At 32.3% G+C, this 13,417-nt stretch overlaps 1 protein-coding gene across 4 annotated transcripts in view; it reads right to left on the reverse strand.

The window, feature by feature from the left end:
* The window catches only part of LOC145674890 (uncharacterized), a 148,805-nt gene that overhangs the window by 68,308 nt on the left and 67,080 nt on the right, over positions 1-13,417 (reverse strand). For all 4 annotated transcript variants that reach the window (XR_014129053.1, XM_081745141.1, XM_081745140.1 and 1 more), the window contains 2 exons: positions 6,062-6,148; positions 3,979-4,080 (listed from right to left, as the gene is read on the reverse strand). Coding sequence is in view for 3 of the 4 variants with exons in the window: in XM_081745141.1 (XP_081601267.1) it covers positions 3,979-4,080; positions 6,062-6,148 (189 nt within the window). In the remaining variant the exon portion in view is untranslated. The remainder of the gene's footprint in view (positions 1-3,978; positions 4,081-6,061; positions 6,149-13,417) is intronic.

Here is a 13,417-nt window from a genome sequence, read left to right on the forward strand (position 1 = left end):
TATTGAATGCAATTAGGAATAATGTTCCTTTAGTAACCAAATCAATTTCTAAATATCCGAGATGGTACTCTCGCAATTTAATTTATTTGCTTAAGAAAAAGAATAATGCTCATAAGAAGTATAAAAGAACCCAATCTTTGCAAGGTTATAATGTATTCTCTAAATTTCGTTCTGATTTTAAGCAACTTACTATTGATAAAACTAATTATTATAATAAGATTGAGAATAGTTTAAAAAATAATCCTAAAAGATTTTGGAAGTATACGAATAATAAAATAAATGCTAAAGATGGACATAAGGCAATATTAGTTGACGACGAATTTCTCTCCGATCCTCAACGGATATCTGAAGCTATGGCCAAACAATTTGCAGCTGTTTATCATAAAGATGATATTAATCTGAATGATGATAATGTTACTTTTATGGCAAGTCAATTTTGTAGTGATCAAATATTTTTTCTACTAAACAGGTAATCGATGTTATTAAATCTTTAAATGTTAAAGCTTCTGTAGGTCTTGATCTAATTCCGATTTTTATAATTAAAGGTATATCTGAAATAATTGCACCAATTTTGACATCATTGTTTAATTGGAGTTTAGCATCTCATTTCTATCCTAATGTATGGAAAACTGTTGTTGTAACTCCAATTCCGAAAACTGATGGAAGGCTCGTAACTGATTATAGACCTATTTCTATTCTTGATGTAATACCTAAAATTTTTGATCAGCTTATTTACAATTATCTTTATAGTTCCGTTGAACATTCTATTATACCTGAACAGTATGGTTTTTTGAAGGGTAAATAAACTGAACTAAATTTGAATAAATTTTTGACTTTGGTTTATCCTGTTGTGCATAATCGTGGTCAAGTTGATACTATCTATTTTGACTTTGCCAAAGCCTTTGATAAAATATCTCATCATATGCTTCTTAACAAACTTCATTTCTTTGAAATTCCTAAATTCTTGATACGTTGGTTCGCTTCCTACTTGTTTGATCGTAAATTTGTAATTAGATATATAGGTTGTAAGTCATCTGTGTACAAGATTTCTTCGGGTGTTCTTCAAGGATCCAACTTGGGTCCATTATTATTTTTAATATATGTGAATGATATTGGTAATTATTTGAAATGTCCTTTTTTACTGTACGCTGATGATCTGAAGATATTTTCTGAAATAGCAAGTAATCAGGATCACCTTAAATTACAAGCTGATATTACCTCAGTCTACCAATGGTCTGTACAAAATTTACTTCCCTTGAACATAAACAAAATAAAAAGTATAGCGTTCTCCAGGAAAACGAATATATCGTACTTCTCATACTCAATAAATCAGCATAGAATTCAACCTGTATCAATTAACAAAGACTTAGGTGTTATGATAGATTCTAAATTACTTTTCGACCATCATGTTTCTACCATGGTTTCCAAGGCTAGAAGGAATCTGGGACTTATCAAATGGGTTGCTAGAGATTTTAAAGACATTATAACATGCAAAATCTTATATTGTGCATATGTTCGATCTCACTTGGAATTTGCTTGTTTAATCTGGAACCGTAATCTCACGAGTATTACTCAAGTTCTGGAGTCAGTCCAGATTTCCTTCTTGGCCTGGTTAAAATATAAATTTAAATTATACGATCTGACCAATGGGGAGATTCTTGCCAAATTGGATTTACTTGTTCTTGAAGTTCGACGTAATTTAAAGCAAATTAAATTTATTCATGATATAATACATGCTAAACTGAACTTAATTGAATATTTGTATATTAAAGTTCCCCTGTAGAAATCTAGGACTTACCGCTCTATATTGTGTAATAGTAAATTAGTTGGTTCTCCATTATTTATTTGCGTTGACAACATAAATAAAAAGTCACTTAAAATTGATTTTTTTGATTCGAATTTTACAGTGCTTAGAAGACAGTTTTTGGATTGTTATATTTAATTAATATACAAAATTCAACCTTAGTTTGTATATTGTCTATTGAATTTTCATCTTTTTCTTTTACTTATATGGTTTGTATTTGTCCATGTGTTTTATTACTAACATTTTTCGAATTTGTTTACTTTTATGATCAATATATGTAAATTATTAGTAATACATCCTGCTTAATTGAATATCTATTGAACTGAGGATATGTTTGTAATTTTATTTTATAATTTAGTTTGTATTAAACTGGTGTTAAATTTTCTTTTATTTACTTTGTTCTGTATTTGGTTGTGATGATTTCATGTATTTTAATTTCTCTTTGTTTTGCTTGTTTTTTCTTCTTCTAACATTTTTATTGTACATAATTGTATATACGACCATTATGGCTTTGGCTGTGGTCTCAATCATTTATAAATAAATAAATAAATAAATAAATAATAATAATAATAATAATAATAATAATTATTATTATTATTATATACACCTTATTTTATGGAAAACTAAAACTCTTATTAGTATTTCTATCAATTGTTGCTTACAATACAGGAACGTATATACATTAAAAATGTTACTAAAACAAAACTATACTTTCAAAAGACTATTTTTAACTCAGATTTAAAGACACCATATTTTAAAATATTTCCTGATAGTATGAAACAATAGCAAGCAAACATGTATATAGAAAACCTTAATAAAAACAAATGTACCTTGAAAAAGAAAGATCACACTTCAAACTGAAGAAATGGAGATAATATTTAGACTATAAACGCGTAACAGTATCCTTCTAAACGTTTTTTAAACTATGCTTAAATATAAATATATCTCAGTAGAATCAGCCTATACAAACTCACTAAAACATAAATTCATAAGCAATCGAGTGCTGTCTAATGTCAAACGACCACAAATATAAATCAACTAAAATGGCTTACGGTCAAAGTCACAAATGGAAAATTCAGATAAAATTTAAATTTTGAGAATAAACTAAAACACTCCTAAAATCCCTTTGGAGAGAAATGTTTAATGAGTACAGAACTAGGGTTACGGAATAGGAGCAGTAACCAATAACGTGTTTGGGACCATTTGTATTGTATGTATTCTGTTTATAAATATAATAGATTTGATTGTTATAATATAGTTATCTGCCAACCCTCGACTTATGTGTCGATTTTGTATAAACCTTCACGATTATGATATGATAAATCAGAGAGAACAATACCGTGGCAAACAACACCAAAATCGATTCGTGGCAAATTACACCGTGCCAAACAACACGTAATCGTCGGTTGATTAATGTGTTCAAATGTCAAGACTTTTCGATCAGAAATGGAATCCGGAACTCCAATATAATGAAACAATGATTTGTTATCATATATATATATATATATATATATATATATATATATATATATATACCGGGTGATTCAATAAGAACGTACGTTCAGTTGTTTGTTTGACGGCTCTATGTGCATTATTAGCTGAGATAAAGGCCTGGTACGGGTAGTCAGATACAACTCTGCAACAACGCCTCTAGCGGCTGAATGGGAAAGGATATGACAAAGTTTGTCCTCTAAAAGTTGCCTTACATTTAATGTCCTTCCAACAACTATACCACTTTCCATTGCAAATTTTGAAGTTGCCCCCCCCCCCCCCCGTTGGAGGAATTCACGAGACGCCACTGGTCTCGCTACTATTTTTATTGTGTTCTACACATACGATTTGGTAATGCAATTTTTTGTTTGAAGGCTCTACGTGCAGTATTAGCTGCGATATAGGCCTGGTACGTTCTTATTGAATCACCCGGTATATATTTAAAAAAAATAAAAAATAAAAAAAGATTTCAAACTATACTAGTAGACTTATTTTCTCATATTGAAGGAAGGCACATGCCAGATTTAATTACAATCGGAGACAAATTTCACGAAGGTTGTTGTGTGTGAAGGAAGATATGGTGCGTGAATGGATGTCATGTTTATGCATAAAAGTGATACGATATTAAAATATGTGGTCGCACATAATTACACATAACACACACTTAACAAATACTTACTTACCCCCAGAAGCTACCATTTTAGCAGAGAATAACTCACACAAATCGTTAGCTGTTTTGCTAAGCGTTTTCTTAAGCTGATTTAAAGTTTCGACACTAACTGGAACTGTAAAAAAAAAATCAGAATCATTATAAGGAGCATGATATATCGTCCTCAGAGATTTTAGGAATTATTCTTGACTAGAAAACTATGTTGGTGTAACAAATGTCTAGTTTTTGGATCAAAAGATCGAATATATTTCAATTAAAATATTTTTGTAGGCTTTATATCTGGAGAACTACATATAGTGTAACCAAACCCAAACTATCACTTAACTCAGTATGATGTGCTTATACCGTAAAAAATACGCAAACTCGATTTAGGGACCGTTCAACAATTTTGTGGCCCAAATCAATAAGATCCAATATATTTCAATCAACAAAAATTTTCTTTTATGCCTTATATCTGGAGAACTGCACATAGTGTAGCCAAATCCAAACTATCACTTAACTCAGTATGATGTTCTTATTCCGTACAAAATACGAAAACTCGATTTAGGGCTCGTTCAAAAATTCTGTGGCCCCTGATGCGAAAATTAATTATTGGCTAATATCGCAATCTTTTGATCCATTTTTGGGATCATTCCTAAAATTCTTGTTAACAAATAAATTTAATTAAAGATGTTTTCTGTTAAAATCACTTCCTCGACTATATAATTTAGAAACCAGAGAAATACTTTACTTCTCATATTTTTATACCTTAATGGTACTAAATTTAGGGAATCATGTTTAATAACAGTAGTAGTAGTGACTGTATAGAAAGTCACAGAATTGTTAAGAGAAATCACATCCGAGAAGAAATTATTGCAAATTGTATTACAAATAGAGTAAAACCTGTCTTCAGCAGACCCTTTACTAAACGGAAAATTACGTTAAACGGAAATATTTCACGATCCAATGAATTTACCGACAAAAAATCGTGTCAAATTCTCTTCTTTAAACGGAAACTGTATTACGCGAACAAGGAAATCAAAATAACCTTATTAACGGAAAATTTCAAATTTCGGAGTGCAGCATTTAGGAATTTTTCAGACATCCTATGAGAAGTTAGATATATTTTTAGCAAAACAGACAGTGATGTGCAAAACCGAAGCAGGCACGACGGACAAACATACTTTAGTTGAGAATTATACGGAAAGTCTGAAAGGACAAGAGAAAGAAGAGAAATAAGGCAGTAAGTTGGAAGGAGAATGTAGGGTAAATACATAGGTCTATCAAGATTCTGTCAAAAGTTTAAAGATACTGCAACATTTGCCTTACAACGAAATGACACTGATAGGCTTAGTGTGGTCTCTCAAGCTAAAATCTCTATGGAAAGTTGAGCAGACAAACAACGATGTGTACAGAAACTCTCCTTGACTACTGGAAAAATCAAGTTAACCTGTGTACAATACTTTTTATGTTTATTGTAAATTTTGCGTGTATCAATGCGTAGTAGAAATAAATACCGTAAATTGATTAAGGTACGTATAGCATCTTATTTTATCTCAGTATGTCCATGATATGAAGACTTTTTTTTGGGGGGGGAGGGGAGGGCATAAGTCTACCTTCGTTAACCGGAATCCCACCTTTAACGGAAGTTTTTGCGAGCCCCGTTCGATTCTGCTAAAGACAGGTTTTATTGTAGCTATAAACTTCATGAATACACAATCTACATCAACACAAAAATACCCCTAGATTACATATCTACGTTGTCATTAACTGAAACCTTGTACATCAGCACTAACTTGTCACTGCCTTCCAACACCTTAAACATTTCTCTTTTTTTATGATTAGAAATCCTTTAATTATCCAGCACTGCCTTCCAATACCCTAAACATTTCTTTTTTTTATGATTAGAAAACCTTTAATTATCCACTATATAATAAGTCGGGAGATTATATTAGGCACTGCCTTCCAATTCCCTAAACATTTCTTTTTTTTATGATTAGAAATCCTTTAATTATCCACTATATAATAGGTCGGGAGATTATATTAGGTAAATTCTTTAACAAATGTCATGCACTTCAAACAAATTAAGATACTGTTACTTCTTTCTAAGTACACACCTCCACTATCTTCTAACTCCTTAGCATACTGAGAACAAATATCTGTCACTGCTTCCTGAAGAACCACTTGATACTCTTTTAAATATTCTGCAAAGTTAAACACATGAATTAAGATGAATCTTGAAAATAGGTTCATGTTTACCGCAGCTTGCATAGATTAAATATTAACAATCAAGAAACATTCTAACTAAAAGCCATATTTTTAATACAGTATTTCATGACGTGTACATCAGTATCATGTATAAGTGAATAGTTACTAATAGATTAAGAGTATGACTTACTAAAAATAATAGAAAATTTACAATTCTTCTTTTGGTTGTTTTTCATAAGTGAAAGGAGATAATGAAATGCAACTTACCACAATCATAGATAATGTTATTCTACAACAGTAAATATGGACTTCAAGAATTTTCAGTGTTGCCATCCATAGAAATTACAATGTTGCCAGAATAACATTTCCCCCAAAATCTAAGTTAAGGCAGCGACTACAGGAACGAACTCAACTGCATTTGATTACTATCATGTTGTTTTGGCATCCTATCAATTACTTTTTAAATAATAGTTGTATTTAGTTTGTGATAAACAAATTAATTTTAACATACAGTTATTAAAATTAAATAATAATGGGGTTTTTATGATTTCTTTCCGTGTGAAATGAAAATTAATGGAATTGAAATCTCTAAGTTTGAGTTTACCTCTAGGGGCTTAAAGTTTTATTTAAAAAAAAAGAAAAGAAAAGAAAAAAGAAATACGTAATTTTCGAGTTTGTCTATCTTTGTTTTCAATACTTATCTTGAATTGGAATTATTCCTTAGTGTTCTTAAGTGTTAAAAAATGGACATAAAAATGTTTATATCAAATAGAAGAGTAGTAAAATGTACTTACTAATTAATGAAAATGGAATGAAATACATTCGAATACACACAATTAAAATTTATTCTTACACTGATTATACACATATAATATTATTGTTCACAGCGCAAAACTTAAGAAAAAAAAAGTTATTTATAAAGTAATATATCTCTATATATATATTCAAGTGACTCATAGAAATATTTCCTTTTACAAATGTACCTAACGTTAAGATTTATTAACGAGTTCAATTTAATACACGTTTTAAAGTAAACAAAAATTTTAATATACATGTGTTCAACTTAATGTACTAGTATTACTTGTACAAATTAGTTACACATTAACATGAAACATGGAATACTCCTCAAAATCTCACAAATGTTTTAAATGATTTAGTGAATATCGGTGCTGAACAGTTCAATTGTCGGTAGTAAATATTGTCTCTGTTCTTCATTGTTTGTGATTATCTGGGAAAATCCTCTACCAGTTTGACTCCACGTTCTGCAAAATCATTTACAACTTTTATATTTCTTACAAACGATTTCATTTAATTGTAGTGGAGATACTCTTTCCAAGTTGATGGATTTTTTTTTTTCCAGGCTTCATTCTGTTTAAATCTTTCAAAAAGTAGCCATGAACTGGGGCCTACTAAGTGAAATAATTTTGTCCCTGAATTTAGAATTGGGAACATAGGAACGCCCATTGGTAACATTCTTGCTTCACGTTTGAACTTAAGCAATGAGGATGAGATCTTTTTCTTTTCAGTTTCAGAAATTTTCTCTGAAAATAGTGAAAACGGTACTATTTCCTCTATCAAATACCAGAAGTATCGATTGAAGGCTGTCAAAGCAGACTGAGCAACTTCAAAATCTATGGCTTTGTACCTGTTCAAACAGCGCCAAACCTCAGTGTCATTCACAGGAGCGTTTGCAGCTTTTGGAGCGTTCGACCAGCATTTTATGTAAATAAGGGCATTGAAAAGATAAATCCTGCGCAGTTTTTCAACTTTTTCTAGTTCAAAACTCAGTTGCTCACTAAATGCATACATTTTTGCCGCATAAATTACTGTGGACATCCATCTTGCTTTATGAAAGCTCAAGGCTTTTGCCAATTAATTCCTCAGGGTGCAATTTTACCTAATACTGTAAGTAAGACTTCCGTACATTCTTTATAGTCCTCACGAGGAAGAAGCTCCTTTTCTTGGGTCACTGTGAACTGAATAGTTTTTCACTGTGAACTGAAATTCCTTAAAATATAAGTTATCTGGACTCACAGACTGTCCGAAAACAAACTTCCACACTGCAGACTCGATCAACTCAAAGACATGGTGCGACAAGCGAGGTAGAATAATTTATTTTCCAACAGTGTTTCTACTCTTGCACATGCTCTGTTTACCCACCCTATTTTGAAGCAGTTGTGGCAAAGGAAAGACAAATTATATTTTCTAATATGCCTCATTCTTGAGTCAATTTAAAAACATTGTCTGCCTGCACTTTACCAGTTCTGTCAGGTATATTTAGAACCCCTAACAGTTTTCCCTCCTTATAATCGGGTATCCCTGAAATTAAGATCGCTAGTCTTTCATCAGATTCTCCATTTAGACTTTTTAATACTTTGTCATCCCAATGAAGCACACAGTGTTTAGGAGGTTTAAAATTCTCTCGAAAATTACTAACAGTCTCAAAGCGGAGCGTGTTGTTAGTTATTCTGTTTCTCTACTTAATCTTAAGTCATCAAGGCTAGCCCTACCTTCTACTGCAATACATGCTAACATAGCAGTTCTTTGGTTTAGCGAAAGCGATCGGCCATTTGAAATTTTTGGGCTTTTGAAAGGGTTTTTCAGTACTTTATTTTGAACTTTTTTAGGTTCATGAAAAGATGTCGAGAGTAAGGAAAAGTCTGGGTCATGATTAGATTCATAGTCTGTTTCACATACATTCTGTTCTTCAATGTCACTTTTATTTCCACTGTGATGATAAATTTGTTCAACAATTACATTGGCAAATATCCCATTGCCACTCACGTGTTTACCCTGTTTGAAATCATTTTCTTTCAAAAAACAGAAATATCTCAACACATCACCTTTTGTTACAATTCGAGATAAGGGTGTTTTTTCCACCACACTTCCAAGAAGCCACACACTTGGTTCAGAACGCATGGTGAAACACGGAAAAATGCAATTCACTAACTATATTAAATCCTAAGAAGAGCAAACAGTCCATCCTGCTTGTCTTCGCAACACAGACTACTTCAATTTAGTTGATTTCCTTTTCTTCATTACAATAAGAACAAGTGATGAACAAGTTCCGACACGCTTGTTTAAGTCAAACTTCAGAGCTACATGTTCACTCTCGTCGGTCCATATCAGATACAATACTAATCGGAAAGTATAAAAAATATATTACAATGCATATTTTAAGCTGTGGAAATATGTTTATGAAAACTTTAAAAATAATCCAAAATTGCATTTCTTGGCTATTACTTCAAAACTTTGGACCATTAGGGGCAAACACCAACCAAACACCAATCTAGAGACTTCAAATTTCATATATATTCATTTCACACCAAAATGAATCAAGAAAACACTGGGGAGCAACAGTTTCAAAATATTATCTTTTGAGACACCCTAAAGTACTGTGATTATTTATATACATTTTACTACAACTTACAACTACTCAAATTATACTAAATATTAGTTCATATAATAGTAGGGTAGGAAAAATGCAAAAAAATTTAGGACACCTTTATCAACTTCAAGTTTAGACTTGTAATTATTGTAATAATCGAACTACCTGTCATTTCAAATATCATTTGACATTTCCTCTAGGTAACGAGACGAACTATTGGTAATAACTATTATACTATCATATTATTAAATTATTTGTGACAGAAGACGCTGACGCTGCTCGCAACTTACGATTACGATCACTCACATTTCTGATGAAGTTCATTTACAGAATAACTATATACACGTGGCTCAAATGGAAAGCATGCGCGGTGTATGAAGCTTAAATCATATAGGAAAGTGACTTTAAGTACACCAAAAAAGTGCGAAGATAATATAAAGCAGAATTCTCAAGACAATAATCCTGACAGGGTTAAATTAGCACAGGATAGGTCCCAAGGCTTCAATGACGAGCTCTTATTTCTTTTGCAATAGAGTTCGAAATTCTTACGAGAAGAAACCATATTTGTCTTGATTAGTAGTTTCTAAAGATTTTTTTAAAGTGCGGTTGAGACTAATAAAAATTTCGTGTAGATAGTCCTTTGTTTCACTTAAGGTGGTATTTGTTTTAATGTTCTACCTCCTAGAATTATTCTTGACAGCCATAGATGAGAAGAAAAGTCTTATAATAGCAAAAGGATATATATATATAAGATTTCGAGGGGTTTACAGTTTTCATATTGTTAAAGAAATCAGGAATTTGTTTTAAACTTGTTCCTCGGCTAGTTCTATATAATGAGTTCTACCAACCATCTGTATCAACACAAGCAGATGACCTTTAAAGAGTTCTACCACGTTTTATACTGTTTCTTACAGTTCCATTAAGGGGGATGCAGTACACTAATATATTTATATGGATTCAACTGAGTACAACATGTGTAATGGACAAGAACGAACTGCTCAAATGATCTTCGGTAATGGAAAAATTGTAAACAAGTCATACCTGTTATTTCAAACTATCAGTGAAAGTGATATACATCAGTTGTGTAACAGAAAGATCAGTGTAGTTGAAGCTATTATATTTACTACAAACTATATACCACGGTATGTTTTATATGTGTTGTTTCCAAGCGTTAAAGGTATGTTTTACCATATTTAAAATGAGGCTGCTGACAAAGGTGAGGGCTCCCATTGAAAATGTCAGTATTATTAAATATTTAGACGCATTTCTGAGTAATTGTAGTTCAGTTTAATGATGCACAAAGAGTGGAAAAGTGCATGGCTGGACCGGTCCAACCATGCACTTTCTTACTCTTTGTGTATTGGTGTATTAAAAGTCGGTTGTTTCCTCCATTCGTTAATATAGTTCAGTTTAGTTCCTTCTGTAGTTTGTGATAAATCGTCAAAAAAAAAAAAAAAAAATAAATAAATAAATAAATAAAATAAATAAATAAATAAATAAATAAATAAATAAAATAAAATTTGGTCTTGTTTTGTATCGAGCTTTCAGAAACATAAAGTATCCTTATACATGTACATTTTACTGAACACACACCTGAAAGAATCCCGAAGTAAGCATGAGAAACTAACTACATATTAGAAAACACTGGAAATAGTCACATAATATTCAAACGGTGGAGTAGAAAGGCTTTTGTTAAACATTTGATCAGGTAGGGAGGGTAAGAAGGGGAGGAACAGAAAGGTGGCTGTAATCATAAAGGCACACAGCTACTTTTCTCTTCTTTAATTTTCCTTTTCTTCTTCATTATTCTTTATCTGATGAAGTATTTAACGAAAGTTCATATTTATTTATTTTTTTATTTATTGAACAAATTCCCAGATACAGTATAACTCTGCCATTTTACACAGGGAAATAACAAAAGAAAGAAAAACAATACAACAATAACATAAAACAATGTCAAAAAAGAGTGTAAAAGTAATATTATTCAGTCAAAACTCGTTTAATTGCTCTATCAAACACCAGGTAGCTCGAAAAAATCTTCAAATCAGTTGTTAAATTATTATAACAGTTCGGTATTCTGTAAAAAAAGACAACTCTGTTTAATTGCCAACCTAGGACGGGCAAGACGGAATAGGTGAGTATTCCAGGTTATGCGGGAAGGGACACGTAAGGATAGTTCCTGTAGTAATATTTCCGATCTTAAGTTTCCATTAACTATTTTATGAAGATATTTCAAGTCGGAGATAATTCTGCTTACTTCCGGAGTCTGGATATTAAGATGTCGCAAGAGTTTCTTCTTAGATAATATTCGAAGTGGAGGAACACGAAAACGGACTATAGCAATAAAGAAGCTGAGAATAGAATCAAGTCTGGAGAGATGTGTAGGTGCTGCCATGGCCCATATGGGAGAGCAGTATTCGATCTTGGGCGCTATTAAGGTTTTATAAAAAGCTGCTAATGACGAAACAGTGCGTAGTTCAGTGAATCGATAAAGAAGTCCCAACATGTGCATTGAATTCTTAAGTATTGAGGAGATGTGGTCAGAGAATGTGAGTTTTAAATCAAAGATGACACCAAGATCATTATGACTAGCAGAATGTGTGATAGGGGAATCATTGATATGGTATGTGGAGGGAACAGGAGACTTTTTTCAAAGTAATAGTAATATTGTTACATTTCTTACTGTTGAGTTTCAAGTGCACATTTCACACCAGTTTATAAGGTAATTTATGTTTTCCTGTAAAGCAATTGTGTCATGGAGACACGATATTTCTCTGTATAACTTACAATCGTCAGCAAAAAGCAGAAGGCCACTAGGTTGAGCTGATATGTGCGTGTAGAGATCATCCATAAACAGGACAAATAGCAGGGGTCCAAGTACACTCCCCTGAGGCACCCCTGAGATCACAGGTTGGGGGTTAGAAGTCGCCTCTGAAAGAATAACTCTCTGTTTACGGTCCTACAAGTAGCTGGTGATTAAAGTGAGAAATTTGCCATGTACACTAAATCAGCTAATCATATATAGCTCATTTGATTTAATTTTGAGTTTAACGTCCCACTCAGGAATGAGGTTATGTGAGACATGGACTACTGATTAAAGTGGAATTCGAGCCAAATGAGCTCCCGCCGGGAAGTGAACCCGTGCCTCCCATATTTAGTGTTGTTTGAATATGTATCCACTGTTTTCTGATATGTATATAATTATGTAATTGAACACATAATTAGTGTTCGAATACGGATTATGAAAAGGATATTGTTATTTTCTTTCAATCCATAGAACTTTCTGGAGCTCATAGTTGAATTGGAAACACATGCTTCAATGGATTATCGACAGTTCCTGAGGTTGATATCGTTAAACTAAAAACGAATGATTTAATTTCATATTGATTCGTAAGTGCACTCAGAGTCATCGTGAATATATAGCAAATTGATAAATTACTTTGCCTTAGATTGTTTGGTTACTGTTTGTAGACTTGCGATAAAGTAAGTTTAAACAAAATGAGAGCCACAGAAATATTGTATATAAAATGTGAATACTACAATTTAGAATACTACATCCTGAAGAAAGGCGTTCGACATTTCTGCCTGAAATATCGAGAGTAAATTACTCATCATTACTGCTGGAGTATACGTAGTTGGCATCAGTGTTTCTTTCAGAAAAAAAATTGTTTCGGGGGGGAGGTACTCTTAGTATTCGGAGGGGCACTGCTGGTACTATCTATTCATTAGTATATTATAAACATATTATTTTGGTCTCCTCCGTGGGGGCACTCTTAGAGCTCCGGGGAGGCAGTGCCACTCCAAAAGCATCTGGAAGAAACGTTCAAGTAGCTGTTACCCAGTTATGTTTACATGACCACCATCAGAACGAAATAAA

The sequence above is a fragment of the Thermobia domestica genome, chromosome 18 (genome assembly GCF_964235325.1).
Source record: "Thermobia domestica chromosome 18, izTheDome1.hap1.1, whole genome shotgun sequence".
Lineage (NCBI taxonomy): Eukaryota > Metazoa > Arthropoda > Insecta > Zygentoma > Lepismatidae > Thermobia > Thermobia domestica.